Source organism: Stenella coeruleoalba (assembly GCF_951394435.1).
Source record: "Stenella coeruleoalba genome assembly, chromosome: 1".
In the NCBI taxonomy this organism is placed as follows: domain Eukaryota; kingdom Metazoa; phylum Chordata; class Mammalia; order Artiodactyla; family Delphinidae; genus Stenella; species Stenella coeruleoalba.
The window spans coordinates 167677037-167701813 of record NC_137169.1 but is presented as its reverse complement, the minus strand read 5'-3'; the positions used below and the strand labels follow the sequence as shown (position 1 = coordinate 167701813).

The following is a 24777-nucleotide window of genomic DNA, read 5'->3' as shown; positions in this document are numbered from 1 at the left end:
CCCATAATCTTCCCAGCCACCCTCTGAGGGAGGCGGTTAGTCCTAGTTTATAGACAGAAACCTGGGGCACAGAGAGGTTAAGTACTGTGCTCAGAGTTAAAGAGTAGCAGGGCTCAAATTGAACCCAGGGCTGTCTCTGAACGTGTTCTGACTCTGGCTCAGTTGTTCCTGGATGAGGTGCTTTCTTGTTCCAAAATCCTCCCCTTCCTTCACCAGAGTCACTCATGGATTCCTTCACCCTTATGCCCAATGCTAAAACCACGAAGAAGGTGAGTGAGGCATGGCCTACTTCTGGGAACTCAGGCCATGTGGAGAGAGACGGGAGGTTACCCAAAGAAGAACTTGCCCTCCTTCTACACAGCCTGCCCCGAGCTACCTAATGGGGTCTTTTTCTCCCTGTTACCTGCTTTCTAATATTCAGTACTTTTCCTTTGTAGCATTTAGCACAGCTGAGAGTGTCCATTTATTGACCATAATTCTTTCGTTAATTGTGTCAGCCCCTAGGCCCTGCCCCTGAGTTTTGTGAGGCACAAAGGTTTGTCCCCTCCCTACCCCCATTGTAACTCCAGTGCCTGGTAGAGTGCCTGGCCCTCTGTAGGTGCTCAGTGTGTATTGGTACCCTGGGAGAGGGAGGTGGGGATTTGGAGCAGGAAGGCATCTCATGTAAGCCAACTTGAATGAGTGAATGAGGGCCAAAGAAATGCTAGAGACAGGTGCCTCAGGAGTGAATGAAGGAGGGCTGGTTGGTGAAGGAAGTGGGATTAATCTGAAGGAGGGTGATATATGGGTGAAAAAGAAGGGCTAGCCAGGGAGGAGGGGTGTGTGCGCAAACACGTAGAGATGGAAATGACAATAGGGTGTTTCAGAGTCGGTGGGTGGTACAGTGGTTGGAGCAGAGGGTTGGTAGGAGAAGCAGAGGGAGGTGAGGTAGGAAAGCTCAGCTGGGTCAGACTGGGGGTGGCTTTGAGTGTCGGGGTTTGGACTTTCTCTAGGGGGCAGGCAGTGTTTAAAGGGAGTGGAGCAGAGCAGTAAGAGGAGTGAAGTGGGCATGTTAGGAAGATCAGTGTGGCAGGTTGTGGGCCTGGATTAAGGTGAAGTGAGACAACCGTGCCATGTCAAAGGCTGAAGGCTGATGTGATAGGCTGCTTTGATGTAGGGGAGGGGGTAGAAGAAAGAACCAAAGAAGACTCTGAGGTTGGAAGCCAGGTGAGTGGGAGAATAATACCACACAGAGACAGAGTCCGGAGGGGCAAGTGGCTGGAAGAGAAGATGCTCATCTGCGGTGCACACACCACGCTTCAGTTGATGTGGTGGGTCTGGTTAGAGATGGCCTAGAGGCAGTGAGAGGTATAGGATTGACCGGAGAGAGGACCCGTAGTGGGCGGTTTAGGGGCCTGGAAGAAAGCCAGGGACACAGAACGTGGAATGAGCAGAGAGGGCCATGGAGACTGAGCCTCAGAGGATGTCCACACTTGGAGGTCAGAAGAGGAGGTGGAGCTGGAGTTGAATGCAGGGCCTGGAACTAAGAGTAGCAGGACAGGAAGACAGTATGAGCATTTAGCAACTGAGGTTTGAGTTAAGCATCTAGCGCCCAGGATTATGTTCCCAATGTTACTCTCTGAGATAAAGAATTCCATACCATAATGTGGTAAAAGCCTCAGTCTGTTCGTTGCCTCTCTATCAGGGGAAGCACAACCACTTATTATTCTTTTCAAAGGGAGAGATGAGACCAGACATGCTAATTGAATAAGCAGTTTATTACATCAGAGATGTAATCACATTGAGGAAAACAGTTAATTCGTCATTACAATCAGTTCTCCATGGAAACAGTTGTATATTAATAGAATAGATAAAGATAAGCAACCAAAGGAAAAATAGGTAAATTGGACCTCATCAAAATGAAAAACTTTTGTGCATCAAAGGCTACTATCAAGAAAGTGAAAAGATAGCCCGCAAGATGGGAGAAATTTTCAAATCATATATCTGATAAGGGACTTGTATTTAGAATATATAAAGAACTCTTACGCTCAATAATAAAAAGACAACCCAATTAAAAAATGGGCAAAGAATCTGAGTAATGTTTCTTCAAAGAAGATATCCAAATGACCAATAAACACATGAAGAGATGCTCAACATCATTAGTCATCAGGGAAAGGCAAATCTAAACCACAGTGAGATACCACTTCATACCTACAAGGATGGCTGCAATCAATAAGATGATGATTAACAAGTTTTGGTGAGGATATAGAGAAATTAGAACCCCCATATGTTGAAAGAAGTCAGATACAAAAGGTCACATATTATATGATTCCATTTATGTGACTTGCCTAGAATAGGTAAATCCGTAGAAAGAGAAAGTATTGTGTTGGCCGGAAAATGCCTTCGGTTTTTAAGTAAACATAAAAGACACATTTTTCATTTTCACCAAGAACTTTATTGAACAATGTATTCACCCTTTTGTGCCACTACCTTCTGCCATTTTTCAGGCAACTTCATAATTCCACATTCCCAAAACTTTTTATCTTTTTGAGCAAGGAACTGTTCTAGGTGCCTTTTACAGTCTTCCAGGGAATTGAAAATTTTTCCATTAAGAGAATTTTGTAAAGACCGAAATAAATGGAAATTCAAAGATGCAATGTCTGGTGAATACGGCACATGAATCAGAACTTCCTAGCCAAACTGTAACAATTTTTCCTTGGTCGTCAAAGAAACATGCCATCTTGCGTTATCCTGTTGGAAGATTATGTGTTTTCTGTTGACTAATTCCAGATGCTTTTCCACGAGTTCTGCTTTCAGTTGGTCTAATTGGGAGCAGTAGTTTTTGGAATTAATCGTTTTGTTTTCCAGAGGAAGCTCATAGTAGAGGCCTCCCTTCCAATCGCACTGTATACACAACATCACCTTATTTGGATGAAGACGGCCTTTGGTATGGTTGGTGGTGGTTCATTTTGCTTGCCCCATGATCTCTTCCATTCCACATTATTGTACAGTATCCACTTTTCATCGCCTGTCACAGTTTGTTTTAAAAATGGGACATTTGGGACTTCCCTCATGGTCCAGTGGCAAAGAATCCGCCTTACAATGCAGGGGACGCAGGTTCGATCCCTGGTCAGGGAACTAAGATCCCACATGCTGTGGGGCAACTACACCCGTGTGCCGCAACTACTGAGCCGGTGTGCCTCAACTAGAGCCTGTGTGCTGCAAACTACAGAGCCCGTGTGCTCTGAAACCCGTGCGCCACAACTACAGAGGCCTCGCGCCCTGGAGCTTATACGCCACAACTAGAGAAGAGAAAACCCACATGCCACAACTAGAGAGAAGCCCGCGCACTGCAACGAAGAGCCCGCATGCCGCAACTGAGACCTGATGCAGCCAAAAATAAATAAATTAAATAAATAAGTAATAAATCTTAAAAAAAAAAAAAGCGGAAAATTTTCATTATATTAGAGACTCGCGTGTGGAAATATGGTCAAGAAGGTTTTTTTGGCTCAACTTATGTGGAACCCAAACATCAAAACGAATAACATAACCAAGCTGGTGCAGATGATTTTCAACGCTTGATTTGGATATTTTGAGTATGTCAGCAGCTATCTTCAGTGTGGTATAACGTTGATTGTTCTCAATTAATGTCTCAATTTGATTGCTATCAACTTCAACTGGTCTACCCAACCATGGAGCATCCTCTAGCAAGAAATCTCCAACACAAAACTTTGCAAACCACTTTTGACACGTTCAATCAGTCACAGCACCTTCTCCATACACTGAACAAATCTTTTTTTTGCATTTCGGTTGTGTTTTTACCTTTCTTAAAATAATAAAGCATAATATGCTGAAAATGTTGCTCTTTTCCATCTTCCATATTAGAATGACTACACAGAAATTCACAAATTTTGATAAGTCTTTTTTTAAATGCACGCTGATATGACAGCTCTCACAAACAATCTAACAGAATTGTTTTGAACAAAGTTAAGGACAACTAAGTGCTACCAGAGCCATCTTACGGAAAAAACTGAATGAAACTTTTGGCCGACCCAATAGATTATTGGTTACCAGGGACCAGGAGAAAGGTGGAGTGACTGCTAATGGGTGTGGAGTTTCTTTTTGGGTAATGACAACGTTCTGTAATTAGTGGTTATGGTTATACACCTTGTGAATATTTTAAAAACTACAAAATATATTCACTTTAAAAAGGTAAATTTTATGGTAGGTAAATTATATCTCACAGAAAAACCAAAACAAAATTAAAACAACAAACCCACCACATCACTAAAAAGAAAAAGAGATAAAGAAGTCATTTCTTCTTCACAATCTGAATGCATCTTAGCCCAGTGCTCTCTGCAAGGTAGAGTCTTGCAGGGTTGTGGTAGTCAGCCAGTTTCCTTTCCTGTAAATAAAGGTCCCACAATGTTTTGCATATCCTCTTAATGGCCTGACTTACATTCTGGGGCAAGTTTGGGTTTTTGAAGCAATTCTGTCATGGGTTTTACAAAACTCATAAATTACCTTTCCCAAGAAAATCTTGTGCATTATTTTTCTCTTCTACTACTGTGACTTTGCATATATATATAAAGGATGTATACTTTTAAAATACATTCATCCTGCTTGCCACAAAAAAAGCCAGAGTTTGGTTTTTCTGACTGCAGAGTGTGTGGGACATTTTCTCAGATATCCAGCACCCGTCTAAAAGAATGGTAAAATGAAACGGTGTCTACTTTTAGAATCGGAGTGTCACGTATAGCACGTGTGGATGATAAACAATTCTACAGTGTTTTATTTACGTTACATGCCAATTTGTGGATCAGTGAAGGGCCTGTGAAGAGGCTAAACCTGGCTTCTGTGAATGAAACAGAAGAGACTCTGGGCCCGTGTTCCCACGAGAGTAATTTGTCCAGGTACCCCTGCCAAACAAATACAGATGGTGCAGTTGTCATGTGACCTTTCTGTTAAATTAGTTTTTTGCCTTAAACTTTTTGCCTTTTTGCCTTAAATTAGTTTGTTTTTTGAAGTTTCGAGAATAAGTAGGGAGAAAGTCACCTCTTTCCCTACCCAAAGGCACCATGAAGGCAGAACATTTCAAATCATGTTCTGGCTGTGATAGCGGAGACACCTGCCCACAGATGCCTGTCATTGTTCATCATGTTGTACAGCCTAGACGTAATATGCAGTTTACCTTAAAAATGTTCTGCTTGTTTTGAGGTTATGTTTTTTCAATCAGATCTTCTTTTATCGTCATTAGTAACTGAATCTTAAGGACTGATGTTTACTGTCGTGTAGCGGAAGAGCATGCGCTAGGAGTCAGGACTCTAGGACCCTCATTCTGTGCCAGGTGTTGACTGTGGGACCAGGATCACTGCACAAGGAATGGGGTTGGACCAGATACCCTTTCAGGTCCCTACCAACTCTTAAAAATTCTGTTCAGACGTTACACACCAATTCAGTCCTTCACTTTTATCTTGTGATCTTTTCAATCCCCCTCAGAATGTAGCAACCTGAAACCTGTTGCCACTGCAGTTATGAGCAGCTCATGACAGTGAATGTGCTTTTACCTGCCATGTTTTTCTTTTAACATCTTTATTGGGGTATAATTGCTTTACAATGGTGTGTTAGTTTCTGCTTTATAACAAAGTGAATCAGTTATACATATGCATATGTTCCCATATCTCTTCCCTCTTGCGTCTCCCTCCCTCCCACCCTCCCTATCCCACCCTTCCAGTCGGTCACAAAGCACCGAGCCGATATCCCTGTGCCATGCGGCTGCTTCCCACTAGCTATCTACCTTACGTTTGTTAGTGTGTATATGTCCATGACTCTCTCTCGCCCTGTCACAGCTCACCCTTCCCCCTCCCCATATCCTCAAGTCCGTTCTCCAGTAGGTCTGTGTCTTTATTCCCGTCTTACTCCTAGGTTCTTCATGACATTTTTTTTTCTTCTTAAATTCCATATATATGTGTTAGCATACGGTATTTGTCTTTCTCTTTCTGACTTACTTCACTCTGTATGACAGACTCTAGGTCTATCCACCTCATTACAAATAGCTCAATTTCATTTCTTTTTATGGCTGAGTAATATTCCATTGTATATACGTGCCACATCTTCTTTATCCATTCATCTGATGATGGGCACTTAGGTTGTTTCCATCTCCGGGCTATTGTAAATAGAGCTGCAATGAACATTTTGGTACATGACTCTTTTTGAATTATGGTTTTCTCAGGGTATATGCCCAGTAGTGGGATTGTTGGGTCGTATGGTAGTTCTATTTGTAGTTTTTTAAGAAACCTCCATACTGTTCTCCATAGCGGCTGAACCAATTCACATTCCCACCAGCAGTGCAAGAGTGTTCCCTTTTCTCCACACCCTCTCCAGCATTTATTGTTTCTAGATTTTTTGATGATGGCCATTCTGACTGGTGTGAGATGATATCTCATTGTAGTTTTGATTTGCATTTCCCTAATGATTAATGATGTTAAGCATTCTTTCATGTGTTTGTTGGCAGTCTGTCTATCTTCTTTGGAGAAATGTCTGTTTAGATCTTCTGCCCATTTTTGGATTGGGTTGTTTGTTTTTTTGTTAATGAGCTGCATGAGCTGCTTGTAAATTTTGGAAATTAATCCTTTGTCAGTTGCTTCATTTGCAAATATTTTCTCCCATTCTGAGGGTTGTCTTTTGGTCTTGTTTATGGTTTCCTTTGCTGTGCAAAAGCTTTGACGTTTCATGAGGTCCCATTTGTTTATTTTTGTTTTCATTTCCATTTCTCTAGGAGGTGGGTCAAAAAGGATCTTGCTGTGATTTATGTCATAGAGTGTTCTGCCTATGTTTTCCTCTAAGAGTTTGATAGTTTCTGGCCTTACATTTAGGTCTTTAATCCATTTTTTTTAAACATCTTTATTGGGGTATAATTGCTTTACAGTGGTGTGTTAGTTTCTGCTTTATAACAAAGTGAATCAGTTATACATATACATATGTTCCCATATCTCTTTCCCTCTTGCGTCTCCCTCCCTCCCACCCTCCCTATCGCACCCCTCCAGGCGGTCACAAAGCACCGTGCCGATATCCCTGTGCCACGTGGCTGCTTCCCACTAGCTATCTACCTTACGTTTGTTAGTGTATATATGTCCATGCCTCTCTCTCGCTTTGTCACAGCTCACCCTTCCCCCTCCCCATATCCTCAAGTCCATTCTCCAGTAGGTCTGTGTCTTTATTCCTGTCTTACCCCTAGGTTCTTCATGACATTTTTTTTTTCTTCTTAGATTCCATATATATGTGTTAGCATACGGTATTTGTCTTTCTCTTTCTGATTTACTTCACTCTGTATGACAGACTCTAGGTCTATCCACCTCATTACAAATAGCTCAATTTCATTTCTTTTTATGGCTGCGTAATATTCCATTGTATATATATGCCACATCTTCTTTATCCATTCATCCGATGATGGGCACTTAGGTTGTTTCCATCTGCAGGCTATTGTAAATAGAGCTGCAATGAACATTTTGGTACATGACTCTTTTTGAATTATGGTTTTCTCAGGTATATGCCCAGTAGTGGGATTGCTGGGTCATATGGTAGTTCTATTTGTAGTTTTTTAAGGAACCTCCATACTGTTCTCCATAGTGGCTGAACCAATTCACATTCTCACCAGCAGTGCAAGAGTGTTCCCTTTTCTCCACATCCTCTCCAGCATTTATTGTTTCTAGATTTTTTGATGATGGCCATTCTGACTGGTGTGAGATGATATCTCATTGTAGTTTTGATTTGCATTTCCCTAATGATTAATGATGTTAAGCATTCTTTCATGTGTTTGTTGGCAGTCTGTCTATCTTCTTTGGAGAAATGTCTGTTTAGGTCTTCTGCCCATTTTTGGATTGGGTTGTTTGTTTTTTTGTTAATGAACTGCATGAGCTGCTTGTAAATTTTGGAAATTAATCCTTTGTCAGTTGCTTCATTTGCAAATATTTTCTCCCATTATGAGGGTTGTCTTTTGGTTTTGTTTATGGTTTCTTTTGCTGTGCAAAAGCTTTGAAGTTTCATGAGGTCCCATTTGTTTATTTTTGTTTTTATTTCCATTTCTCTAGGAGGTGGGTCAAAAAGGATCTTGCTGTGATTTATGTCATAGAGTATTCTGCCTATGTTTTCCTCTAAGAGTTTGATAGTTTCTGGCCTTACATTTAGGTCTTTAATCCATTTTGAGCTTATTTTTGTGTATGGTGTTAGGGAGTGATCTAATTTCATACTTTTACATGTAGCTGTCCAGTTTTCCCAGCACCACTCATTGAAGAGGCTGTCCTTTCTCCACCATACATTCCTGCCTCCTTTATCAAAGATAAGGTGACCGTATGTGCGTGGGTTTATCTCTGGGCTTTCTATCCTGTTCCATTCATCTATCTTTCTGTTTTTGTGCCAGTACCATTCTGTCTTGATTACTGTAGCCTTGTAGTATAGTCTGAAGTCAGGGAGCCTGATTCCTCCAGCTCCGTTTTTCATTCTCAAGATTGCTTTGGCTATTCGGGGTCTTTCGTGTTTCCATACAAATTGTGAAATTTTTTGTTCTAGTTCTGTGAAAAATGCCAGTGGTAGTTTGATAGGGATTGCATTGAATCTGTAGATTGCTTTGGGTAGTAGAGACATTTTCACAATGTTGATTCTTCCAATCCAAGAACATGGTATATCTCTCCATCTATTTGTATCATCTTTAATTTCTTTCATCAGTGTCTTATAATTTTCTGCATACAAGTCTTTTGTCTCCTTAGGTAGGTTTATTCCTAGATATTTTATTCTTTTTGTTGCAATGGTAAATGGGAGTGTTTTCTTGATTTTACTTTCAGATTTTTCATCATTAGTGTATAGGAATGCAAGAGATTTCTGTGCATTAGTTTTGTATCCTGCAACTTTACCAAATTCATTGATTAGCTCTAGTAGTTTTCTGGTAGCATCTTTAGGGTTCTCTATGTATAGTATCATGTCATCTGCAAACAGTGACAGCTTTACTTCTTTTCCAATTTCGATTCCTTTTATTTCCTTTTCTTCTCTGATTGCTGTGGCTAAAACTTCCAAAACTGTATTGAATAAGAGTGGTGAGAGTGGGCAACCTTGTCTTGTTCCTGATCTTAGTGGAAATGCTTTCAGTTTTTCACCATTGAGGATGATGTTGGCTGTGAGTTTGTCATATATGGCCTTTATTATGTTGAGGAAAGTTCCCTCTATGCCTACTTTCTGCAGGGTTTTTATCATAAATGGGTGTTGAATTTTGTTAAAAGCTTTCTCTGCATCTATTGAGATGATCATATGGTTTTTCTCCTTCAGTTTGTTAATGTGGTTTATCACATTGATTGATTTGCGTATATTGAAGAATCCTTGCATTCCTGGAATAAATCCCACTTGATCATGGTGTATGATCCTTTTAATGTGCTGTTGGATTCTGTTTGCTAGTACTTTGTTGAGGATTTTTGCATCTATGTTCATCAGTGATATTGGCCGGTAGTTTTCTTTCTTTGTGACATCCTTGTCTGGTTTTGGTATCAAGGTGATGGTGGCCTCGTAGAATGAATTTGGGAGTGTTCCTCCCTCTGCTATATTTTGGAAGAGTTTGAGAAGGATAGGTGTTAGCTCTTCTCTAAATATTTGATGGAATTCGCCTGTGAAGCCATCTGGTCCTGGGCTTTTGTTTGTTGGAAGATTTGGGTTTTTTTTCTTTCTTTCTTATTTTTTTAAAAATCTTTATTGGAGTGTTCGCCTGTGAAGCCATCTGGTCCTGGGCTTTTGTTTGTTGGAAGATTTTTAATCACAGTTTCAATTTCAGTGCTTGTGATTGATCTGTTCAGATTTTCTATTTCTCTGATTCAGTCTTGGCAGGTTGTGCATTTCTAAAAATTTGTCCATTTTTTCCATGTTATCCATTTTATTGGCATAGAGTTTCTTGTAGTAATCTCTCATGATCTTTTGTATTTCTGCAGTGTCAGTTGTTACTTCTCCTTTTTCATTTCTAATTCTATTGATTTGAGTCTTCTCCCTTTTTTTCTTAATGAGTCTGGCTAATGGTTTATCTATTTTGTTTATCTTCTCAAAGAACCGGCTTTTAGTTTTATTGATCTTTGCTATTGTTTCCTTCATTTCTTTTTCATTTATTTCTGATCTGATTTTTATGATTTCTTTCCTTTTGCTAACTTCGGGGTTTTTTTGTTCTTCTTTCTCTAATTGCTTTAGGTGCAAGGTTAGGTTATTTATTTGAGATGTTTCCTGTTTCTTAAGGTGGGCTTGTATTGCTATAAACTTCCCTCTTAGAACTGCTTTTGCTGCATCCCGTAGGTTTTGGGTCGTTGTGTCTCCATTGTCATTTGTTTCTAGGTATTTTTTTATTTCCTCTCTGATATCTTCAGTGATCACTTCGTTATTAAGTAGTGTATTGTTTAGCCTCCATGTTTTTGTATTTTTTACAGATCTTTTCCTGTAATTGATATCTAGTCTTATGGCGTTGTGGTCGGAAAAGATACTTAATACAATTTCAATTTTCTTAAATTTGCCAAGGCTTGATTTTTGACCCAAGATATGATCTATCCTGGAGAATGTTCCATGAGCACTTGAGAAAAATGTGTATTCTGTTGTTTTTGGATGGAGTGTCCTATAAATATCAATTAAGTCCATCTTGTTTAATGTATCATTTAAAGCTTGTGTTTCCTTATTTATTTTCATTTTGGATGATCTGTCCATGGGTGAAAGTGGGGTGTCAAAGTCCCCTACTATGAATGTGTTACTGTCGATTTCCCCTTTTATGGCTGTTAGTATTTGCCTTACGTATTGAGGTGCTCCTATGTTGGGTGCACAGATATTTACAATTGTTATATCTTCTTCTTGGATCAATCCCTTGATCATTATGTAGTGTCCTTCTTTGTCTCTTGTAATAGTCTTTATTTTAAAGTCTATTTTGTCTGATATGAGAATTGCTACTCCAGCTTTCTTTTGGTTTCCATTTGCATGGAATATCTTTTTCCATCCCCTTACTTTCAGTCTGTATGTGTCTCTAGGTCTGAAGTGGGTCTCTTGTAGACAGCATATATATGGGTCTTGTTTTTGTATCCGTTCAACCAATCTGTGTCTTTTGGTGGGAGCATTTAGTCCATTTACATTTAAGGTAATTATCGATATGTATGTTCCTAGTCCCATTTTCTAAGTTGTTTTGAGTTCGTTATTGTAGGTCTTTTCCTTCTCTTGTGTTTCTTGCCTAGAGAAGTTCCTTTAGCATTTGTTGTAAAGCTGGTTTGGTGGTGCTGAACTCTCTCAGCTTTTGCTTGTCTGTAAAGGTTTTAATTTCTCCATCAAATCTGAATGAGATCCTTGCTGGATAGAGTAATCTTGGGTGCAGGTTTTTCTCCTTCATCACTTTCAGTATGTCCTGCTACTCCCTTCTGGCTTGCATAGTTTCTGCTGAGAGATCAGCTGTTAACCTTATGGGGATTCCCTTGTGTGTTATTTGTTGTTTTTCCCTTGCTGCTTTTAATATGCTTTCTTTGTATTTAATTTTTGACAGTTTGAGTAATATGTGTCTTGGCGTATTTCTCCTTGGATTTATCCTGTATGGGACTCTCTGTGCTTCCTGGACTTGATTAACTATTTCCTTTCCCATATTAGGGAAGTTTTCAACTATAATCTCTTCAAATATATTCTCAGCCCCTTTCTTTTTCTCTTCTTCTTCTGGAAGAAGAGAAAATTGAATGTTGGTGTGTTTAATGTTGTCCCAGAGGTCTCTGCGACTGTCCTCAGTTCTTTTCATTCTTTTTTCTTTATTCTGCTCTGCAGTAGTTATTTCCACTATTTTGTCTTCCAGGTCACTCATCCGTTCTTCTGCCTCAGTTATTCTGCTATTGATCCCATCTAGAGTATTTTTCTTTTCATTTATTGTGTTGTTCATCACTGTTTGTTTCATGTTTAGTTCTTCTAGGTCCTTGTTAAATGTTTCTTGCATTTTGTCTATTCTATTTCCAAGATTTTGGATCATCTTTACTATCATTATTCTGAATTCTTTTTCAGGTAGATTGCCTGTTTCCTCTTCATTTGTTAGGTCTGGTGCGTTTTTATCTTGCTCCTTCATCTGCTGTGTGTTTTTCTGTCTTGTCATTTTGCTTATCTTACTGTGTTTGGGGTCTCCTTTTTGCAGGCTGCAGGTTCGTAGTTCCTATTGTTTTTGGTGTCTGTCCCCAGTGGCTAAGTTTGGTTCAGTGGGTTGTGTAGGCTTTCTGGTGGAGGGGACTAGTGCCTGTGTTCTGGTGGATGAGGCTGGATCTTGTCTTTCTGGTGGGCAGGTCCACGTCTGGTGGTGTGTTTTGGGGTGTCTGTGTACTTATTATTATTTTAGGCAGCCTCTCTGCTAATGGGTGGGGTTGTGTTCCTGTTTTGCTAGTTGTTTGGCATAGGGTGTCCAGCACTGTAGCTTGCTGGTCGTTGAGTGAAGCTGGGTGCTGGTGTTGAGATGGAGATCTCTGGGAGATTTTCGCCTTTTGATATTATGTGGAGCTGGGAGGTCTCTTGTTTGTCCTGAAGTTGGCTCTTCCACCTCAGAGCCACAGCACTGACTCCTGGCTGCAGCACCAAGAGCCTTTCATCCACACGGCTCAGAATAAAAGGGAGAAAAAGTAGAGAGAAAGAATTAGTAGAAGTAGGAAGAAAGAAAGAAAGAAAGAAAGAAAGATGGGAAGGAAGGAAGGAAGAAAGAAAGAAAGAAAGGAGGGAGGGAGGGTAGGAGGAAGGAATGAAGGAAGGAAGGAGGGAAGGAAGGAAAAAAGAAAGAAGATAAAGTAAAATAAAGTAAAGTTATTAAATTAAAAAATAATTATTAAGAAAAAAACGGACGGATAGAACCTTAGGACAAATGTTGGAAGCAAAGCTACACAGACAAAACCTCACACAGAAGCATACACATACACACTCACAAAAAGACGAAAAGGGGAAAAAATCATAAATCTTGCTCTCAAAGTCCACCTCCTCAATTTGGGATGATTCGTTGTCTATTCATGTATTCCGCAGATGCAGGGTACATCAAGTTGACTGTGGAGCTTTAATCCGCTGCTTCTGAGGCCGCTGGGAGAGATTTCCCTTTCTCTTCTTTGTTCTCACAGCTCCCAGGGGTTCAGCTTTGGATTTGGCCCCGCCTCTGCGTGTAGGTCGCTGGAAGGCGTCTGTTCTTCGCTCAGACAGGACGGGGTTAAAGGAGCCGCTGTTTCGGGGGCTCTGGCTCACTCAGGCCGGGGGGGAGGGAGGGGCGCAGGTTGCGGGGCGAGCCTGCGGCAGCGGAGGCCGGCGTGACGTTGCACCAGCCTGAGGTGCGCCGTGTGTTCTCCTGGGGAAGTTGTCCCTGGATCCCGGGACCCTGGCAGTGGCGGGCTGCACAGGCTCCCCGGAAGAGGGGTGTGTATAGTGACCTGTGCTCACACACAGGCTGCTTGGTGGCGGCAGCAGCAGCCTTAGCGTCTCATGCCCGTCTCTGGGGTCCGCGCTTTTAGCCGCAGCTCGCGCCCGTCTCTGGCGTTCTTTCAAGCAGCGCTTAATCCCCTCTCCTCGCGCACCAGGAAACAAAGAGGGAAGAAAAAGTCTCTTGCCTCTTCGGCAGCTCTAGGCCTTTTCCCGGACTCCCTCCCGGCTAGCCGTGGTGCACAATCCCCTTCAGGCTGTGTTCACGCAGCCAACCCCAGTCCTCTCCCTGCGCTCCGACCAAAGCCCGAGCCTCAGCTCGCAGTCCCACCCGCCCCGGCGAGTGAGCAGACAGGCCTCTCGTGCTGGTGAGTGCCGGTTGGCACCGATCCTCTGTGCGGGAATCTCCCCGCTTTGCCCTCCGCACCCCTGTTGCTGTGCTCTCCTCCGCGGCTCCGAAGTTCCCCTGTCTGCCACCCGCAGTCTCCGCCGGCGAAGGGGCTTCCTAGTGTGTGGAAACCTTTCCTCCTTCACAGCTCCCTCCCACTGGTGCAGGTCCCGTCCCTATTCTTTTGTCTCTGTTTTTTCTTTTGCCCTACCCAGGTACGTAGGGAGTTTCTTGCCTTTTGGGAGGTCTGAGGTCTTCTGCCAGCATTCAGTAGGTGTTCTATAGGAGTTGTTCCACATGTAGATGTATTTCTGATGTATCTGTGGGGAGGAAGGTGATCTCCGCGTCTTACTCTTCTGCCATCTTCACAACAGCCCACCTGCCATGTTTTGAAGTGAACCTGTGGTCTCACATGGACCATGGGGGCTGGGAGTGCCTTCCAAGCAAAACAGCTATGGGCAGGTCCCTGTGCACAAACCACTGTACTTTGGGTCCTGTGGCCCTGCAGCCAAGCTACATGTGACTGATCAGGAATCAGCACCAGAGCTAAGGGAAGCCATCTACAGGCTGGGTGTGGAGAAGGGCAGTGTCTTGTGATGTGCCTAATGGGGTACCCTATACAGGATACTCTCCAGGAGGGGGTCTGCATGCAAAACTCAGAGAGAGGGACTTCAGGAGTAAAGTGGAGCAGGGTCAGGAGAGGAACACAGCGGGAAGGCAGGTGGCAGAGCTGTGAGGGTGCAGAAATTGACACAGTCCCACTAGGGACCTACTAAACAATAAGCAGCCAAAGTAGAATCAGAGACAAAGGAAGTTGAAAAAGTGAATTGCTTTAATTCCTTTTGGAGAACTAGAGCTGCTTTGTACCTTGGCTTCACTCTCAGCTACCCAAGGGATTTCCTTGGGGCTTCCTGGTTCCTCTTAGAGTAAACAGCCATTGTCAGCAGTAACCTGTTCTTCACAGCCTGAAGGAACCACACAGACACTTCTGGGAATTGCCATTCCTGTAAAGTAAGAATTTTCTAAACTATTTTACCAGAAATAATAAGGCACACCAGTTGGTTTTTTTAGATTGGATAATTTCTTTTATGTGCCTGAAATACACTAGTATTCTCTGACCAATTCAGGGTAGCTAGTAAGCATTGTAAGACTTAGTTCATCTGTTATTTGGGTTATTCATTCATTTAACAGACATGGAAACATTACATGACTACTATATGAAAGACACTGTATTCTGCCCCACCTCCATTTTATCTTCAGTGTATATTTTTTCTAGTTAATTATTATGAGATTGTCATTCCATGCTCTTCATCTTTGTTATCTTCATCATTGAGGGCTTCATTTTTTGAGGAGTAGTGGGTACGTTCTGGGTCTCCAATAACAGTAATTCATTGAGCAGGCACTCTATAGTGCATTTTACAACAATCTCTCATTTGAAATGATTATTTCCTTTTCACATGAAGAAAGTTAGCCTTAGGAGCATTAAGTAACTGTCCTGGGTCACAGAGTAGTTATATTTAGTAGCAGAGCTGGGGCTGGAGACCAAGCTCTTACTCTACCACTGGCCTAGATATCTGGTCTTTCAGTTCACAAAACAAATGAATAATGAACACCAAATTATTTCTTCCTCAAAGTCCTCCTGGTGCTTTAGGGACAGGGCTAATGCAACCTCCTCCACAAAGCCTTTGCTGATCTCTGCCCTTAGCCCTGCACTCCCCATTCAGCCCTCCAAGAAAAGGAAATCTTACATTTTACATCTTCACATCCTTCTGAATCCTGTAGCACTTGTAGCACAAACCATCAATCCTTCTCTCTTGGTATCTCCCTGAAGCCCCTAGTACAAAGTGTTGCATGTAGAGTTGATGCTTGATGTATGTTTGTAGAAGTAAAGAATGAATGATTTCCTTCTCTCTGTCAACCTAGGACATTTAAAATTGCTGTGCTTGGGCTTCCCTGGTGGCACAGTGGTTGGGAGTCTGCCTGCCGATGCAGGGGATGTGGGTTTGTGCCCTGATCCGGGAGGATCCCGCGTGCTGCGGAGTGGCTGGGCCCGTGAGCCGTGGCCGCTGGGCCTGCGTGTCCGGAGCCTGTGCTCCGCGGCGGGAGAGGTCATGGCAATGAGAGGCCCGCGTACTGCCAAAAAAAAAAAAATTTCTGTGCTCCTCTTGCTTTTGTGCTTTTAAATAAAAGAAAATGAAATAATTATGAGCAAATACTCTTCTGTCTTTGTATTTAGAGTCCATCTCTTATAGACATCATCTGGTTGGATCTAGTTTTTAATCCAGGCTGACAGTCTCTGCCTTTTAATTGGAGTGTTTAGTCCATTTACATTTACAGTAATTATTGATATGGTTGCATTTGGTTCTACCATTTTGCTGTTTTCTATTTGTCTTATATGTTGTTTCTCTGTTCCTTCTTTCCCAAAAGTTAGAAAACCTTACAGTATTGTTGTATAATTTTTGCTTTAGAGAGCCTAAAATTTTAAAAATATGTAAATAGCTTTTTATATTTACCTACCTATTTAACATTTCCAGGGATCTTTATTCCTTCCTATACATCTGAGTGTTACCATCTAGTGTCATTTCAGAATTTTCTTCAGCGTGCATTGTAATGCAAGTCTATTGGTGATGAATTCTCTCAGCTTTTGTGTTTGAAAATAACCTTATCCCCTTCATTTTTGAAGGTTAGTTTTGCTGGAATTTTAAAATTCTCAGTTGAGAGAATTTTTTTCTTTCAGTACTTTAAAGATGTTCCATTGTCTTTTGACCTTCATTACTTATGATCAAAAGTTAACCTATCATTAGATATAATTTCCTGTATGTAATATGCGTTTTTTTTTCCTGGCTGCTTTCAAGATTTTTCTCTTACCTTTGCATTGGCTGTTTGACTATGATTTGTGTAGGATTGGTTTTCTTATTTATCCTGCTTGGCATGTGTTGAGCTTCTTGGATCTATAAATTGATGTTTTTTTCTCCAGTTTTGGGAAGTTTGGGCCATTAGTTTTTCAAATATTTTTTGTGATCCATTTTCTCCCTTCAGTTACATGTTGTTAGACTGCTAGATATTGTCCCACAGTTGTCTAGGATCTGTTAGTCTTTTTCTTCAATCTTTTTTTTTTTTTTTAGATTGGATAATTTCTGTTCATTTAACTTCAACTACACTGGCTTTTTTTCCTTGTCAACTTTTGCTGTTAAAGACTATGCTGTGAGTTTTTCATTTTATTTATTTTTCTTTTCAGCTCTAGAATTCCCATTGGTTCTTTTCTGCAGTTTCAGATTCTCTATTTCCCCTCTGTTCATTCCTTATCCTTACATTTTCTTTTAAATCCTTAAAGTGCTGTAAAACTCCTGTCTGCCAATCGCAACATTTGGGGTCATCTTGGCATTGGTTTCTATATACTGCTTTTTTCCTTGTTTTTGTGCATGTCTGGTGATTTTTTAATTGAACACTAGATGCTATTAATGACACGTTATAGAGGTTCTGGATTCTCTTATGATCCTCTGAAGAAGTTTTGTCTTAGCAGGTAGTTAAAATGACGAGACTCAAGTTCTAATCTATGTTCCTTGCATTAGCAGCAGCTGAAATCTCCACTCAAATCTTTTGGTTTCCACCTGCTGCTTTTTTGCTGGCCCTCCTGGTGTCTCCAGTCAAGAAGTTGAGCATATTTCATTTGCAGATTTGGGAGTTGACTACCCTATGTGGCTCCCTCCCTTTCAGGTTTCCCCCTAACTTTCTCTGACTGCTCTGCCATCCTTGAACTCTGTTCCACTGTCACCCCCTCATGTGACTTTTTCTCTGTGTGTATGCATCATTGGTGTTTCTCCCTCTTCTTTTTTTGGGGGGGGGGGTGGAATATAGTTAATTTACAATGTTGTGTTAGTTTCGAGTGTACAGCAGAGCGATTCAGTTTTATATATATATGGTTATTTACGCTTTTTCAGATTCTTTTCCATTATTACAAAATATTGAGTATAGTTCCCTGTGCTACACAGTAGGTCCTTGTTGTTTACCTATTTTATATATAGTAGTGTGTATATGTTAATCCCAAACTTCTAGTTTATCTCACCCCACACCCCCTCCAGTATCCCCTTTGGTAACCTAAGTTTGTTTTATGTGTCTGTGGCTCTATTTCTGTTTTGTAAATAAGTTCATTTGTATCTTTTTTTTAGATTCCACATATAAGTGATATCCCATGATATTTGTCTTTCTCTGATTTACTTCACTTAATATGATAATCTCTAGATTCATTCATGTTACTGCAGATGGCATTATTTCTTCTTTATGGCTGAGTAGTATTCCACTGTGTGCATATATATATATATATATATATATATATATATATACATCACATCTTCTTTATCCATTCATCTATTGATTGGACACTTAGGTTGCTTCCATGTCTTGGCTATTGTAAATAGTGCTGCTGTGAACATTGGGATGCATATATCTTTTCGAATTAGAGTTTTCTCCAGATACATGCCCAGGAGTGGAATTGCAGGATGATATGGTAATTCTATTTTTAGTTTTTTAAGGAACCTCCATACTGTTCTCCATAGTGGCTGCACCTATTTACCTTCCTACCAATAGGGTAGGAAGGATCCCTTTTCTCTACACCCTCTCCAGCATTTATTATTTGTAGACTTTTTAATGATGGCCATTCTGACTGGTGTGAAGTGGTAACCTCACTGGAGTTTTGATTTGCATTTCTCTAATAATTAGCGATATTGAGCATCTTTTCATGTGCCTTTTGGCCATCTGTATGTCTTCTTTGGAGAAATGTCTCTTTAGGTCTTCTGCCCATTTTTTATTGGGTTGTTTGTTTTTTGGATATTAAGCTGTATGGCCTGTTTGTATATTTTGGGAATTAATCCCTTGTCAGTCACATAGTTTGCAAATATTTTCTCCCAGACCATAGGTTGTTTTTTCATTTTGTTTATAGTTTCCTTTGTTGTGCAAAAGCTTTTTAGTTTAATTGGGTCCCATTTTTTTTTTTAATTTCCATTACTCTAGGAGATGGTTCAGAAAAAATATTGCTGTAATTTATGTCCAGGAGTGTTCTGCCTATGTTTTCCTCTAGGAGTTTTATAGTATCCAGTCTTACATTTGGGTCTTTAATCCACCTTGAGTTTATTTTTGTGTATGGTGTTAGAGAATATTCTAATTTCATTCTTTTACATGTAGCTGTCCAGTTTTCACAGCATCACTTATTGAAGAGACTGTCTTTTCTCCATTGTGTATTCTTACCACCTTCATCATAGATTAGGTGACCATGAGTGTGTGGGTTTATTTCTGGGCTTTCTATCCTGTTCCATTGATCTGTATTTCTGTTTTTGTGCCCCTACCATACTGTTTTGATGACTGTAGCTTTGCAGTGTAGTCTGAAGTCAGGGAGCATGATCCCTCTAGCTCCATTCTTCTTTCTCAAGATTGTTGTGGCTTTCAGGGTGTTTCGTGTTTCTGCATAAATCAAAAAATTTTTTGTTCTAGTTCTGTGAAAAATGCCATTGGGCTCTCGCTCTTCTTATAAGGATACTAGTCCTATTGGATTAGGGCCCATCCTTATGACCTTGTTTAACCCAATTATCTCCTTAACTGCCCTGTCTCCAAATATTGTCACATTGGGGGTTGGGGCTTCAACATAGGACTTTTGGGAAGGGGCTGGCATCGGGACACGTTCAGTCATTTACCATCTAATTGCAGAATGCCTGCTCTATTCCAGGTACAGCGTGAAGGGCTAGGGGTTCAGTATGGACAAGACTGGCCCTGTCTCTGCCCTCGTGGAGCTCACAGCCTAGGGGGATAAAAAGACATGTAGACAGTAGCATTGCAGAGTGATGACAGTGGACATAGGGTGCCCTGGGAGCACTGAGGAAGGGGTGCCCAAATCAAGTTATGGGGTCAGGGAAGGCTTCCTTGAGGAAATGCCTTTCTAAACTGAACCCTGAAGGATGAGGTAGGAGTCTGCAGGAGCAGTGCCTCAGGCCAGGCTTGGGGTGTGAGGGGCTCCAGGGCTGAGGAGGGCACACTGGGAACAGTTGTTTAGTACAGCTGGTCCTGGGGGAGTGGAGTGGTCAGGGGATGGGGCCAGAGAGGTAGGCTGGGGCCGGCTCCCTTGCTGGGTTGTAACTGTCTGTCCCTCTACAGGGGCGCCTCCTTCAGCTCAGGGTCCCCCTCCTGGCAGAGCAGGTGTGTGGTGAATGTTGACAGGGGCCGCGTGTTGTGATTCGGATGTGAGGGCTGAGGTGGGGAGGTTGGTAAAGCAGGTCGTGGGCCTGGAGGTTGCCCACCTCCTCTGGCTCACGTGTGTGTCATTGTCCTTCAGCCCTGGACAGCGAGTCCGCCTGCAGCAGCATCCGCTTTAGCAAGGCCTGCCTGAAGAACGTCTTCTCCGTGCTGCTCATCTTCATCTACCTGCTGCTCATGGCCGTGGCCGTCTTCCTGGTCTACCAGACCATCACGGACTTCCGTGAGAAACTCAAGCACCCTGTCATGTCGGTGTCTTACAAGGAGGTGGATCGCTACGATGCCCCAGGTAGAGCCTGCACCAGGCAGACATCAGGCCCAGGCCTGGGGCATCGACTTGCAAATACTCCCTGAGCTGCCGTTGCACTCCTGGCGTCCTGCTGGGCACCACGGGCAGGGCAGAGGAGTCCGAGCACAGTCTAGGTGTGGGTTATGCACCCCAAGAGCTGCTGTTGGTACCCAGCAGAGTGTCACGTGCAAAGGAGGGAGGTGGGCCGAGCCTGGAGTGGTCGCTGCAGGACTGGGGTGGGCAAGGAATGCTTATGCTCAGTGGCAGGATATGAGCTGGGCTTTGGTAAATGGAAGACAGTTTCTCTGGGAGGGGGGTCTACAGGAGCAAAGGTGAGCGTAGGGAGGCAGAGGGCTTCTCTGGAGAGGATGAGTCTAGCCTGGCTGGAGCCAGAGGCCAGTGATGCGGAGAAGTGGGAGTTACAGGTGGCAGGGAGGCGAGGCCATCCAGAGGTGGGCGGGGCCCTGCCTGGAGAGGGGCTCCCAGGCCACATCATCCGTACCTCTCCTGTCCCTGCGAGGGGCTGTCTCTGCCGTAGAGCGGGCTGTCTGCTCCGGGGCAGTGGGGCTGGCACTGGGCTCTGGCAGCGTGGAGTGGACCGGGAGGTGTGAGCTCTGTGAGCTCAGGCTCTGCCCACAGGATGCCCCCGAGTGACCCTCGGATGGCCTGTTCACAGGGCAGAGCCGGAGTCTCAGGTCCCCTCTGCCTGGGGCTTCTTGACAGGTGTGCTGGTCCCAGTGCGCTTGCCTGTCTTTGCCTGTTTCGTGATTGTTCCTCTTCTCTGTCTGCTTTTGTCTCTTTATGTGTGGGTTTTACTCTCTCTGTCTGGTCTCTTGGTCTGACTCTGCCTGTGTCTGGGGCCACGTGCTGCTCTCAGTGTTTCTACTATTGAGGTTAGAACAGCTGCTGTCCTTAGAGCTTTGAACGAGGTGCCTTGGCTGCGGGAGGGGGAGGGATTTGGGGCCGCGACTTGCACACTTGGAACTCCCAGTCTGGCAGGAGATGCGAGACGGAATGAGACCTGGGGAGTCCCACAGCCGAGGGCTGCCCAGTGAGTCTGCAGGTGGGCGGCGGTGCGGGGGCCTGGCAGTGCCCGGCTTGGTCTCGGAGGCCTCCTTGGAGGGTGTGGAGCAGGGTTCTGAAGCGGGGCGGGTTTTGGTGCAGGCACTGGGGAGGCTGTATCCCCGGCCGGGAGGGGCTTACCGAGGGGGCAGTTGTCTCCTCCATTAGAGCAGGGCTCTCTGAGGGCAGGGTGTGTAGCTCCCCATCCTCTGTGACACTTTTCTTCTCCCTCGTCTGCAGTCACCCAGGGAGTCCTGAACTTAGGTGGTTGGCGGGTGTGAAAAAATATATGTGACATGATTTTAGGGGTGTGGTGAGGGACTGTGGCCGTTCACTTTTCCCTGCTTGTCCCCCAGGCATTGCCCTGTACCCTGGTCAGGCCCAGCTGCTCAGCTGTAAGCACCATTACGAGGTCATTCCACCTCTGAAGAGCCCCGGCCAGCCAGGAGACATGAACTGCACCACCCAGACGATCAACTACACGGACCCCTTCTCCAATCAGACCCTGGTAACTCTCGTCTCCCCGAGCTGGGTCTGGGCAGCGTGCTCCGTTGGCCTCGCACCCTGGGAACCCGTCTTCTTTCTGCCAGGTGGCCTCCCCACTCCCCACATCGGTGCGGGCCCTCGGCCCCTGGCAAACACTCCTAAGTGGAGTCTGGCCGCGGCTGGCTCACCTGCTTTCAGGGAGGGCAGTGGGGCGTTCGGCCTCCTCTGAGTGACCCTCCGGGATTCCCGACAAAGTGATAAGATCCTGTCCTGGATGGAAGGGTGGCAGGCTGCAGAGTGGGGCCGGTGTGACACAGCCAAGTGGGTCCCATAGCTGACTGCCCGACAGAATTGCCAGGATCCCTTCCGAAAGCAAAGATTCTGGGTTCCATGTGGGCCCACCTGAATCACTGTTCCTGGGGGCAGGACCTAGGCATCCATATTTTGGAATAACTCTGCTGGTGTAAGAAGGAGCACTGGTCCGGGAACAAGGACCCCCGCCCTGCCGTCACCCACGGCTCCGCTCAGCTGGGGAGTGGGCGGTGGCCAGGAACAGCGTCTGCACAGGGTTCTGGAGGCAGGGAAGGAATTTCGTATATATTTACATCTTCTCCTTTTCATCCCATATCCTTGTTTCCAAAAGGATTGAACAGGGCTGAGTAAGTTTTCCAGCTCAAAGAGAGGAAGGAAAGGTTTTCTAGGCAGAGGAACTGCACCAAGGCATAAAGGGAGGAGACAGCATGTTTGTTTGTGCCTCTGAGCAAAATTCCACAGGTGGGTGTTTCTGGAGGGCCAGGTGCCCCCAGAAGGGCGGTGGGCGGTGAAGTTGTGGACAGAAGTACCGGCCAAATGAGGAAAGCATGTGTATCTGCTGTGGAGAAGGACCTGCTCCTTTGGGTGATAAGGAACTACAGGTGGGCCTTGAGATGAAAGAATCCCACTAAGACTTTTTCGTTAATATTTGTTCTAGACCTCCTCCTAAAATCCTGCTGAAATGATTCCCACTCCTGCAAAAAATAGAATAAGATAAAATATCAGTAACAGCCCTGCAAACCAAGGACGGGTATCATCTGAGGACCAGAAATTTTGAGGAACTGGTGTAAAATATAAATAGCACACTGGGTCAGATTGATGGAGCAGAATCAGAGAAAACCCATGCCCTAAAACAGACGCTGGAGAGGACTGCTGTAGAGGTGAAAGCTTTCCTTCCAACTGCTGGCTCTGTGTCAGCACATTAAAGAGCAGGGCTGCTGTAGGGCAGGTCAGGATAATAATTACAGGACCGCCTGCCAGGCTTTTAGCCCTCCCCGGGGCTCGCAGAGCTGCTGGGGACAGTGTTTGCTCCGGGGAAAAGGCTCTGGGCCCATTCTCTACCTAAGCTAAGGGGAGGTTCCCTGCTTGGGCATTGGGCCAGCAGAGAGAAACAGAGCAGAACTTGAGATTGGACGTCCACAATGGAAGGAGAGAGCCATCAGAAAGGAATCTTTTCCCAGAAGAGAAGTACGCAGAGCGCCTGGCCTGCTGGCCTTCTCTGTTTGCCGCCTCTGAGCGTCCTCACCGTCAGCCCCAGGCAAGGGCGAGCCTGGGAGAGGGCCTGTTAGGAAGAAACCCAAGCCCAGACCTGTACTAGTCAGCCTAACCCTTCACTCAGAAAGAAGAATGGAGAATTAAGGGCCGCTAGACTTTTACACGAAACCAACCACATAAAAGGATGGAGAGGAAAAAACAGAAAGGACTCCAGGGAAGCGGAAGCTAATTTAAATGAAAAGGAAAAGAACTTTTAAAAATTTTAATGAAGAGCTAGATAATACAGTACAAACGCTGTCGGTCTGGATTCCCCGCTCTCTCCGTTCCCTGCGTACCGACTGGATGCCCGTGCGTGCTTACATGGCACTGCAGGTACAGGCTCTCCGGCCGTCTTTCCTCTCGGCTCCCCCATTGAGTAGTACGCTAACTAGGAGCCCTGTGTCCCAAACCTGTTCATGCCAGTGTTATCTGTTATAATAGTTACATAGTTTAAGTATTATAGAAAACCATAAAGTAAGGGCACAAAATGGGAGTCATTTCCATGCAAACTTAAGTTGCCTGAAGTTACCTGTCTCCAGCCCTGGGTGATGGGCAGTCTTCACCATTGGGGCTCCTTGCCATTCACAGCCGCAAACTAGAGAGAGCTAACCCGCTCCCTGGGTACCAGGTCCCCTCCCTACACAGTGCAGAGCCGCGAAGGAGGAGCAGAGGGGCTCAGTGGAGCTCCTGAGGGAAAGGGAAGAGCGGGAAGCATAGCCGCCGCCGAAGCCTGATGGAGCCCCTTGGGTGGGACCTGTGAGGCATCCTGCCTCGGCCCCCGGGAGGAAGGCAGAGGCGGGTGGCAGGGCCTGCACCTCGGCAGAGACTCCTACGTCCTGGATTGCCCTGGCCTTGTCCACTGGGAGAGCCTGCCTTGGCTGTGATCCTCTGGGCCCGTCCTCTGGAGTGGACACTAGAAAACAGGCCCTCCCTGGGCCCCGCGGCTTTGGGCTGTATAGGTTGGGAGGCTGAACAGTCCTTATCCTTCTGCTGCCCGCAGCCCCTTTGTTTGCAGTGAGATGTCTGCAGAAACGTGGCTGTTTACATCCTGTTGAGTCCACGTGAAAGCATCCCAGCCAAGGGGCTCATCTGGTCCTGCTTCATCAATCTTCAGATTCTCATTTATTTTCTAGTCTCTACCTCTTGTACCCTCAATTAAATCTCGTTAGTTTTTACCACATGCCTTGCTCTGGCGCAGTTAGGGTCACCGCCTTTCCAGCCTGTAGGACCCATGTCTGTTTCCTCACCGCCTGCCATATTCCCGGTGTCCAAATGTGAAGGTGATGCCTTATCTTCAGGTGGTTGTTCCCTCAGCACTCCAGTTCTGGAAAACAACTTAGGTTGGTCA

The 24777-nt window shown here is 44.2% G+C and overlaps 1 protein-coding gene across 1 annotated transcript in view; it reads left to right on the top strand.

Annotated features, from left to right (window-relative positions):
- PACC1 (proton activated chloride channel 1) overlaps nt 1-24777 on the top strand; it is a 42461-nt gene that overhangs the window by 7155 nt on the left and 10529 nt on the right. Inside the window, exons 3-4 of the mRNA XM_079903061.1 lie at nt 20106-20315; nt 21734-21885. Of these exons, the coding sequence (XP_079759187.1) occupies nt 20106-20315; nt 21734-21885 (362 nt within the window). The remainder of the gene's footprint in view (nt 1-20105; nt 20316-21733; nt 21886-24777) is intronic.